We start from the raw sequence: 11,599 nt of genomic DNA, 5'->3' as shown, positions 1-11,599 counted from the left end.
GAGAGAGAGAGAGAGAGAGAGAGAGAGAGAGAGAGAGAGAGAGCAACTGTTGGAACCGAGCCGGGCCGGGCTGGACCGTTGGTGAGTGAGCGCGCGGCCGGTAGAAAAAGAAGATGAGCCCGTCGGTGTACGCGCGTAACATACGACGGAGGGGGTCGTAAGAAGAGTGAAGAAGAGCCCCGGAGGGAGTCCCTCGCTGAAGGAGGCGTGCGGCGCCACGGTGGGTACCGACGCGACGACTCGGTTGCGACTATAAGTAAGTCTCGCGCGGCGCGCCGCGACTTAATGCCGTCGCCGCGTCCGTGGCGCCAAGAGGAAGGCCCGTTGGCGACGACGATAAACCTCCTTCTCGCGCGTTCCCCGCGACTGCAAAGGAGAGGAGAGAGCGAAAGAAAAGAGAGAGGGAGGCACGGTGAACTTATATTCCGTAGGATGGTGTGGATCAGCGACAGTACAGATAACACGTGGCTGTCAGTCGCTGCTGCTACTGTATTGGGTTTCGCCTGCCAGTGTTGATCAGTGATCGGCGGTAGACAGCGGTGTTCGAAAACACCGCGACAACTTGAAATTTTTCGTGCTATGACATTGTGCCAACGTTTATTTCTTAACGAAAAATAGATGGTTATACGGTCAAATCGGACAATTATCGTTGTGAGATCTGTAATATCGTGTGTACATAGTGTACTGAGTGGCAGAGACGAAAAAGAACATTCTGGAAAGTGGTGCTCGCGCAGAGGGTGGTCTCACCGTTTCGCACGTTGTGGAACGTCATTATTTTTCGTTTGATCGCGTACAATCACCTTGACATCATCTGTAATCACACTTTACAGTCAGTACTTTCGCCCGTGTCAAGTGACAGCATGTCCGGGATTCTCTACACGCTGCTTGGCCTCGCGGCCAGCACGAGTCTGCATTGCGCCGTACGCCGCGAGATCAGCCCATGCACCTGCCGACAAGAGGAGTTTTCCAGTCCCGTTATCAACCAGGCGGCGGTGACGGTAGCCGCGTCTACCAGCGGGGTCGCCAACGTGAACAACAATGCTGGCGGTGGAGGAAACGGTGGTAGTGGCCATCATGTAGGGGAGCGTATTGAGGTATTATGTGAGAAGATGAAGTCGTTCGACCAATTGGCCGAGGCATTGAGCGGTAAATTCACCCCCGAACAGCAGATCACCTTGCGAGTAGCGCATTCGAATTTGCGCGACATATCGCGCCACGACTTCAAAGAGTTGCGTATGTCTATCACTCGACTTGAGCTGAATCACGATCATCTTGGGTAAGTGCGACGGAACGAGTGATCTGTCGATGAACTTCATTGCCATCGAAAAATTATTAATGCGTGAACGATAATCTTGAACAGTAAGATTATGTCGAAGTGCCGAAGTCTTCGACGAAGAGACGTAAAGAATCATGGGGGGACGCGCGATAATGACACGATTTATCAGTCACGGTTACTACAACCCACTGTGTATACAGTTATGTAGAGATAACGATGGTTTCGGAGATCATCTGTATTTCTCACAAGTGCGGTAAACATTAACTAAGCAACTTTTCTGTAATCAGCATTCTTTTGCTATACGTCAGATTATTTTTTTTTTTAATTAGTTAAAGATTAAGATACTGGATTAATTCAGTATAGATTGACATAGGACTTGGAGGAAGGCTTGACGGTAAAGCCGATTACCAAGTTGAATTTTTTTTTTTTAAAATTTGACGAAACGACTGAAAAGTCAAATATAAAAATTGAAAGCAATGTTTGTTTATGTTTTTGAAAAGTCAAATGACCTATTTGAATGATCACAGTATACTGTTATCAATATTAATATCAGAAAATTACCTACAATTTTACCTTATTTTAATAATGTTACAAGGATTATAATTATAATTCTTCCTGCTTCTCATCAGTCTTTTAACATGGAATTTTACTATTATATAATAATTTTATTAAACTGACGAAATATATTCATACGAAGAGAGGAAGCAGAGCATAATCTGTATCGAAATTCCACACAAAATTAAAAAATTCCCGTGAAATTTGAAAACTGATTTTTGTATTACAGATCTCAACATTATCAGTTGTTAGATTATGTATACATATTAATTGTTGGATATTAATTTAACATGGATGATCTAGTACAAAATCGAAACGTCATCTTTTATTTAATTGTGATAATTTAAAATTTATAATAACAATTAAGTTAATTATATTTACTTTACAGTAAATATAATTAAAAAAAGTTTTTAAATTTGTAATAAACAGACTATTAGTCCTTTATTTATTTATTACATTGGAAAGTTGATTGAAAAATGCAGGCAATGATAATGAAATGTTGGAGATGGTGCACGTCTGTCATCCGTAGCCGCGTACTCCGCGTAGTCTCCGTCTGAAGTGTGCCACACACGTCGATACGGTCGGCCAGTATCTTTGCAAAAGGTCATCGTCTGCTATTGCGGACATTGAATGGAAGCATTTGTATATGTATAACAAAGAAGCGATCTTAATTCCCACAATGAGTATTTGCGAAGGCGTTCGCGGCGCCATTGCGCACGTTTGAACCGACGTTTGAACTTTCGTCGAGGTGTACGCTGAAAAAACTGTCATGAACGGTGGATCATTATTAAAATCTTACAGCTAATCGTCAAGCTTGATTGTTAATTCCAAACACTTTATAATACGACAGTCCATCCATAAGTAAATTTGTTTATAATTATCTGCAAGTTTCTCGGCATTCATCGTGAGTTCTTTTTTTATACAGCTCCGGCCAGTATTATTACTCTCTAAATTCTTTGAAGTGAAATCTCACTCTAAAAAGTGAAAATTGAGTCTTGAAAAACAAGGGCTCAATTTTTCATTTGTGAGATTTTACTCTTCAAAGTGAGATTTACTCTAAAAGTTTTAGACTAGAGAAGAGATAAAGCTGTAACAAAATAAATAAAGCTGTGACAATAAGCGTGATATGTTGACCAGTACACAGCGGAAGCAGGATATCGTTACATAATGGTTTTATCATGGAGATTGGTGAAGAAAGGCGATAAATCGTCTCAATATACGTCTCGACGAATTCGGTGTAGGAGTTCTCGACCGAGACGATTGCTAGTTTTCCAGTCCATACGTTTGGCTCTCGTTCTGTATTATTCATCTTTCCTCGGCATAATGCCCGCAGTGGCCATCATCCTTTACGAGCGACACAAAGGACGAGTTACCAGTCTTCCTTAATTATCCTGCTGCGCGTATCTCGCATTAAGAAAAAAGATCGATGGTCCTTGAGGACTATAGGTATGTCTCTTTTATAGGAATGCTAAGTATCCTCGCGAGACAGTGGGAGAAGGGACGGGACGTAAGAATGAAATCTTAATCGTGCCTGACCTCTTCGCGCGAGTTATCGCGGGAAGTTGTGTGTGTTTACCGTCGTGGAATAATTAAATAACGAGTCTCGCAGTGAGCCAACACTAAGTGTATAATCGAACGATAACGTCTGGCGCGTCGCCACTTTTTCAGGGCCCCTCATTGGTTCAGCTCGTTGCTCCGGTCACGTATTACTACACAAATGATAAACAACGTTGTAATAGAGGAAAATATGAAATACTACTGCTCTTTGGTGCTAATACAAAAATCAGATCTTTAAAATAAACATCACAAGCGCGGAAATGCCGCTCGCGTGATTACCGTATGTCACATATCGTTTTCCTAAAGTCAAGGACCCGAACAAGCATGCATATCACGATTTGCAGGGTCGTGGACGGTGACGTTTTCGCCGGTCTGGGTCGTACGCAGTATTTGAGTCTCGCAGACAACGAGGTACCTTCGATACCAAGGCACATTTTGACGCATCTGTCATTGCTACGAACTTTAGACCTCAGCAGGAATCGGATAAGCCGCATCGATTTGGATGACTTCAAGGTAAGTGATTAGATTACTTTAACTTTAGAGCTCACACATTACGAAAGAAGAGGATCAAAATAGAGAAAAATAATAAAATAGAGAGGGCGTTGGCACAATAGATCGTAAACCTATTCTTTTAAGCAGAACTTTATGTATTCATTTTTTTCCCTCCAATTTGCACAAAAAAAAAGGAAAGATGAACTGTGCAAGAAGTTCGCTTGAAAAGAACAGACTTTATATATACTCATTCAATCAGTTATGTGTTATCAGTGTTATGAATATTTTGCACAAATTGACAGGAAGATTCTATATTTGCAAATCTAAAAGTGCGCAAATTCTCAAGTGTTATTATGAAAGAGCGGAAGTTAGTTAAAAGTCTAAGAAAGACAATCTTGCATTTAAAAGAGACGTTATTAATAGAAGATAAAAGAAAAAGAATCTTAAATTTAAATAGTAAAAATATAGAAAGAAAAGAGATAGCAAACTCATTACACAACGTCGTGATTTAATGACTTTTTTGTTATTTTAGCACAATCCGACACTTCAGCATTTGGCTATGGCCGGAAATGCGATTTCTGAGATGATCCCGGGTTCGCTACCGCCTCTAGTGAAACATTTACATGTCGGCAGGAATCGTTTGAACAGTCTAAATCATACTCTAAGGTATCTTTTCTCGTAAAGTATATATTTTCTCAGTTCGAGCACGAAATGAAAATGAATTATTAAAATGAATTATTCAAGTTTTAATATTACGATTAATTATATTTAATATTACGAAAAATTATAAACTGCAATATGTTGTTGACAAAAGTATAATCTCCATTATCTTTGAGACTCGCATTCATAGTTGAAAAGTTACCATAGTATTTTACCCATCCTGTTTACTTAGCGTTTAGACACTATGTCTCTTATCTAACTCGTTTCGTCTATGATTGAGCCATTGCATTGTCGCTGATTAAAGGAAATTCCCTGCATGGACTATTGATCATCGACCTTTAAAATCGTACTTGGAAATCTGTGTTCGCTCGGCGGCGAATACGTGGAGCGTAAAGCAGGATTTAGCCATCGCGATTTAGCCACGTGCCCCACTTATTTGCTCTTTGCAGAGATTTGAATCAACTCGAGTGGTTGCTCATTAATTCTAACGAGCTCACGTCACTCGATGGCGAGCTACCATCGTCCGGCCACAATCTCAAGATGCTTTACGCCGCGGATAACAAGCTGACGCATCTTCCGGCCGAGTTCCGATACCTTCACCGTCTGGAGACTCTCTTTCTCCAGCAGAACAAGATCCGAAATCTCGATGGCACTCTGCAGAAAGCCAGGCGCCTAAAGTTCCTGGAGCTCTCATATAACGAATTGCAAGAGGTATTTAGTTCGCGATATTCTTTTTAAGCTTCGATTTCGATCGTGTATACTTGATTTTGTAGCACGAAAGTCGACATGTACTACATAAAATGTTTATTTGTTTGTTCGCGATAATAAAATTTTGTTGTCTAAAGTTTTGTTGCAAAAAGTTTTTTACACTGAATAAACGAATACAGGGGAAACTGTGGGTACTGAAAGACCCGTACCTTGAAAGATATTAATTATTTACTCTTTAATTTTTAGATTTTTCGAAATCCTTGGGACACTAATTAATTTTTTAACAATAATGAGATTTTTAATGTTAGCTGCTCAGTTATATTTACTACTATTTAATTAAAAAGTAATTTTGCTGAAGAGGATTTCAAAGAGAGCCGAAACGTTCAAAAATAAAGATTTTGTATAATGGAAAGTAATCAAAGTTTTGTAATGTGTTGAATCATTGGTCACGTCTGCTTTGACTCTTATTAGCTTTGAATTTATGTTTATTTTTATTTTAAAGATTAAGAGTTTTTAAATTTTATTTTATATTTTTAAAAAATAATATAAGCAAACAGAAAACATTTTATTATTAAAAAATAATTAATGTGTTTAAGGTACATGTTTTTAAGTACATATTTCTAGATACTATAGTCTTCGCTTTGATAGAGAGTAGAATTTCGAGGAATTTAAAAGTGAGAGAGTAAATCTACGAAATTACATCGTCAGGCGAGTGCATTCGGAGCGCACGTGCTCTCGAATATTACGCTTTAACGCGTGCGATATGACGGGGGTGTCAAAAGGAGGAGGCAAAAGCGCGCCGTACATTGAGCCAATTACCGCAACGTAACGTAATTATTACCGCCTTCCGCCTGGCGGAAGGATCTCAACAGTCGACACTCGAATGAAACAGATGGACGTCGCGGTTTTCTCGTTCAAATTGCGTGACACGTCGACTCGAATGGCGTTAATTAGATTGCAGTTTACACACATATTATATTATGAATAGAAATTCAAGATATCTAAATTATGTCTCTTTAGTTGAACGCAGACGATTTCTTAGAAGCCGAGATGTTGGAGGACCTCGAGCTCGGGCACAACTCTCTCAAGTCTCTTGGCGGCGCGGACGGTGATGGAAATGGAAGTAGCGCTCTTTATCCCCTCAGATCGTTAAAGTGCCTGAATTTGACGCATAACGAGCTCCGTGAATTTTCTCTGGCTTCCTTGCGCGGTCTACGTGAACTTAAATTGCTCGATCTGTCGAATAACCGGATCGCCAGACTTCACAGAGGAAGACCGTCCTCCGAGGTAGGTATCTACGTCATCCGATACTTTACGTATCTACGTTATCATCGAGACTGTTTACGTCTGATCTGACGATCGGTCGAAATCTATTCTTGATAGAGTCCGATCGAAACTTTTACCGAAACTGAAAACGAACACTCATTACGTGTCAGTTTTGACTAAAAGCTTATAGCTCTTCTTCATAAATATTAATTATAATATGTGTAATTATTGTTTCAATAATTAAATTATAATGTTTATGAAGAAGAAGTACATACATTCTTTGGTCAAAATGACACACAGAAATTTAATTATTGTTTCAATTGTAATATTTATGAAGAAAAAGTATAATATGATGTATGGGCATGTCTATACATATGGTCTTTGTAAGATTCTTATTTTTTTATTTCGGTTTTGATTAAAATTGACATGTAATGTTCGGTTCGGCAAAAGTTTCGGTCGGACTCTAATTCTTCATGTCCGCAGAATTTGGTGGAAGAAGAGGGCGAGGAGATTGCAGGCAGCACTATCCAAGATCTGCGCCTTCAGCATAACGAGCTGCGTAGTCTAGATGGTTCTCTGTTCCTAGGCATGAAAGAACTGCAGAGGCTCAATCTTAGCCACAATGCGCTGGGCCCTACGATTGGACCGCGCGATTTGCGCGGTCTCGACGGGTTACGCGTGCTCGACATCTCGCACAATCAACTCACCACCCTCGAGGATACGTCGGAGGTAAATATAAAAGTCCACTCGAATTTTCTTTTTGCTTTCCCTTTTCTTTTTCTTCATTCGATGTGCGATATAATCGTGTACCAATTGTACGATCATGATTTAGACGTGGTTACCGTCGCTGGAGGAACTGAACGCGTCGCACAATCGCCTGGTTACGCTGTCCGGTCGAGATTTTCGCGGTTTCCCGGTGCTCTGCTGGGCCGATGTTAGCATGAATCAAATACGTACTCTCATGCCGGAGCTGGTGGCTAATACACGATGCACGATTCACGGAGTCCCCGACGTGCTACGTATATACCTTCAAGGTGAGCTTATATTAGATACACTCTCTCTCTTTTTTTCAAGGCATTTCTCTTCGCAGCCTTTTAGTATCATATTTAACGCTACCGCACGTATTTCTATTCATGCACACAACAGATTGTTTATAATAATATTATATAATAACAAATATTAGAATTGATATTGTATTGTACTTTTAAGATTCTTCTGTCATACATCTCTTAGTGAGCTGAAAAAAAAGGACAACAATGAGAAAAAAGTGATTCATCTTTTTTTTTTAATATTCCAGATATATCTATATAATATTGCTCGATAAAATAACTTAATTAAAGGCGACAAGACACGTGAATTTAATTTTGATATATATCACACATAATCACATTGGTGAGAAAACAAGGCAATGCGCAATGTTATCTATTATTCGGTCAGTATGTAAAAGATTCGTCACAGACGAACGGTAATCGAGTTAACAGTCGTAAACGAAACTCTGATTCCTGTAGAAATCTCCATTCGGTGAGACAACTCTTCGTTCCGTAGAGAATTCTGATGTCTCACAAGCGAATATTAAATTTAATAAGCTATAAATTTCACACTATACTGAAATAAACACATCTAAAGATATATTTATTCTAATTTTATGAGATTGCACAATTTAATATTGCTTCTCTGCTTTTTTCTCACTAATATTGTTTCTTTTTCGACTAGGGGCTGTTCGACATTATTTGATGAATGATTGATGAACGATTAAATTCAATTAGATATTAATAGAAGAGGATAGTACGATGAGTGGCGCCAGCGGCATCGCATAATTAATAAACACCGCTTGTAAGGTCCAGCGTGGACAAACAAACGGTGGGAAGGCGAGCAAGGGGAAAAAGAGTGAGAGAAGGGACTGGTGAAGAGAGCAGCCGGGCGCAAAGGGGACGGAAAATAAATTACTGGCTGATAATCGCCTGGCTCCGTTTGGCTCCCGAGGCGTACATTATTTGTTACAACGGTTACATTTCTCGCGATAACCCCCGCTGCGGCGCCATCTCGATTTATTATATACCGGCGTCTGTCTGTTGAGCTTTGTTATTATTAATGTATCGACTCTGTCTCTTTGCAGCCACGCTATCGTGCCCAATCCCGTTATCTTCTGGCTACAGGTCTCAGCTTTTATTTGACACTTTCTTTCCCTGCTTCGCTTACGATTTCGCACCGAGAAACTCAGAAGACTTGCGACGAGAATTGTAACGTTTAGGAAAGCCTTCGAACCACGAATGTGACAATTGCTATTAACAATTGATATTGCAACTATGCAATCTTTGTTATCACAGCTGGCGCCACATTGTCATTAATCACGCGTGTTTTTACGATAATTTTTTTTTATGATAATTTACGATCAAAATACTGTGACTCTTGAATTTAGGGCTGAGATATAGATATAAAATATATTGTATAAAAGCACAAGATACTACAGGAAAACGAAAAAATCAAATCGCCCGTGATGCATGAACGGGCAAGCTGCATGTATTTCTCATATCTTATTGTTGCTCCACTTCATCGTGTGTCATGCGGTAAGCCCTTACACTCACACGCACGCTTTGTTGTTCGCAGATAATCCCGTGCTGTGCGATGCCGCTCTGGCCGACTTGACCGTCGCGCTTGAGGTAAATCACGCCAAGGTTTACGGGGTCGGCAGCGATTGTCCAACCACGACAACGCCCGCACCGTTGACAATGATCGAATTGACGTCGGCGTTACCACTGGCACCGCTACCGCCGACGCTTCTGCAGTTGGCCGCCGCAGCGGCCGCATCCAGAAGCAACGTGTCCTTCGCTGCCACCCTCGAGTAAAGGCTCCAGCATCGCCGCGGTGCGTGCTGGCCCTATGAGAATAATTGCGTGAGCACCACATCAAGCAGGGTGAAGATCCAATGATGAAAAGGAGGAGAGATCTGAGAAATTCGCGCAAGAACTTAATGTCTTCGTTTGGACGAGATGGCGAGAAAAGCGCGAAGTAGACCACCAAAGTATGAGTGGAACGATTGTTAGAAACGACACGCTGTCTCCGTAGACACCCATTGTAGTGCGCATCGCGTGTATATACATGAAATGTAACATGCTCGAGGATACTTTCGAGCGTTCTTGGAGAATTTCGTTTTCCCAGTGATTTCGAAGGTGGCGGTGTGTTTGTGCGTTTGTCTCGGCACATAAGTAGAGAAGCGATTTTGCACGCTCGGCGATCTCGCAAGTCGCCGAACAAAGAGAAGCACCTTCTTTAGTCGTAGCAAATCTCGAGACGGACCAAGATAGCTTCGATAAGTATGTACACTTAGGAGAAATCTTGCGCATCTAAAAATATCCCGTTGGATATTCGAACGAGGATCACTCGTTTATTTGATAATGGTATCTTGAAATAATTTGAGAAAAATTCAAGATCCAGATTCCTTATGTTGTAAGAGAAAACGAATTGTACTGCGTACTAATAAATTATATTCACTTTTCTGTTTGGTAACAGATGAGGTCCTTACATGCCCATGCATTGTAAATAGTCTTCACCGGCGAAAATTTCCGTGTTTATGTAGAAGTAAGTCTTAAATTTTTCTCTTCGTTGAACGCGCGAAATAGAGAATGGCCGACGTGTCTGCGAAATTCGATATCGCATCGATTGGCGACATGGATTGGCGATTCCATCATGGATTGATTCATTCTTATATTCGCTAAGTATCAATTCGCTCTTTTTCGCTTAAACGTATGCGTTCTCGACAATTGCATTTGCAATATGACAAAGCAATAAAAAATATATATTGAATATCATTGTATTTTGGAAAGGCACGTACAGTGTTTCGAACCCACAGCGGAAATATGTTAATCATCTTTTTTTTTGATAAATTTCCGACATATCACAGAGTGACGATATGAATGAAGAAACAACAGCAACATTTTACAACGTAATATATAACTCGCGGAAGACTTTGGTCTTCACTCAAGTTTTTCGATGGTCATGTATATGCAAATGAATTCCCGACGGGTCAATGGAGCAAATGAAATCTGTTAACTTTATGCCATTGGCATGGGCAGATTGGCAGTGGGCGATCAATTGACTCCTTCATTAACTCGTGCCAATAGGGACGAATTGTTATCAGCATGCCTCTACGCATACATAATGGGATCAGCCCGTCCGTCATCCGCGAACGATGTTCGGTTATTCCATACGCGCGTAAATAATAATATTACGGTAAATATAGCGTAAACGTCCATTCTTCCGAAAGATTCGCGAAAAGAAACACGTCACGAAGCATTCTTCCCTTTAATCAATATTGCAAAATTAAATGTGTTTGTAAATCGAAAATTTCGGTTATATAAATGTAACATGAAAATTTGTAAGATCCTTAAAAAGATTACCGTGCAAATGGCGCCATTTTGACTCGAGATTATTAAATTTATTACGTTCATTATTTTCTACCAATGTAGTTTAATTTTTATTTAACTCTTTTTCTAGTTCTAAGAATTATAAAAGAATCAAGAATAAGTTGAACCGAAATTAAAGTTAATCTACATTGGCAGAAATAGGCATCAATTATACATTTTAAACGGGCATGATTAGTATTTCTTGATTTTTCATATATATAGATATATATACACATGCAGAAGGCAGCCAATAGCACGACTGCTAGCTTAATTTTAGCTAGAATTCAAAATCAAAATAATTTATCTCTATTAAGTATTTTAATGAAGAATAACTTTACGTCGTGGAAAGGCATCGCGAGAATTGTGAAAGAAATGATCAAGTATTACAATGAGCAAATATAACGCCTATCTAATAAGTGTGCAAGTATATGAAATATTATTAAAGATGATCAACGGTATATTAACATTAAGGTCCAAATACTGTACTGATTTTACTTATAAGTGAATTTCTCGCAATGTCTACGACGCAATGTTACATGTGTAGGTACCATTCATATATATATATACATATGTATAAGTATATGTACATATATATACTTATAAAAAGACAAAGCAGAGACCTGTTTATATAATTTTAGCAACTAAGTTATTATTTATCCGCACTGTGATTTGCAATTTGCTC

The 11,599-nt window shown here is 39.7% G+C and overlaps 1 protein-coding gene across 1 annotated transcript; it reads left to right on the top strand.

Moving 5' to 3' along the window:
• Positions 1-50: 50 nt before the first annotated feature.
• LOC108688837 (protein artichoke-like) lies at positions 51-10,996 on the top strand. The gene is made up of 8 exons (XM_018195307.1): positions 51-1,276; positions 3,733-3,901; positions 4,413-4,546; positions 4,990-5,251; positions 6,269-6,535; positions 6,998-7,243; positions 7,347-7,548; positions 9,122-10,996. Exons 1-8 carry the CDS (start codon positions 861-863, stop codon positions 9,358-9,360), a joined length of 1,935 nt encoding a protein of 644 aa, XP_018050796.1. The 5' UTR covers positions 51-860; the 3' UTR covers positions 9,361-10,996.
• The last annotated feature ends 603 nt before the right edge of the window (positions 10,997-11,599 follow it).

This window comes from Atta colombica, unplaced genomic scaffold, assembly GCF_001594045.1.
Source record: "Atta colombica isolate Treedump-2 unplaced genomic scaffold, Acol1.0 scaffold105, whole genome shotgun sequence".
NCBI lineage: Eukaryota > Metazoa > Arthropoda > Insecta > Hymenoptera > Formicidae > Atta > Atta colombica.
Note: the sequence above shows the minus strand (reverse complement) of the source record. Positions and strands in the feature narration are given on the sequence as shown.

Excerpts from the sequence above, each read along its gene's own strand:
- LOC108688837 (XM_018195307.1), top strand. The coding sequence starts at position 861 with ATGTCCGGGATTCTCTACACGCTGCTTGGCCTCGCGGCCAGCACGAGT. Across the intron at positions 3,902-4,412 it reads TCGATTTGGATGACTTCAAG|CACAATCCGACACTTCAGCA; the intron begins GTAAGTGATTAG and ends TTGTTATTTTAG. Across the intron at positions 5,252-6,268 it reads CATATAACGAATTGCAAGAG|TTGAACGCAGACGATTTCTT; the intron begins GTATTTAGTTCG and ends ATGTCTCTTTAG.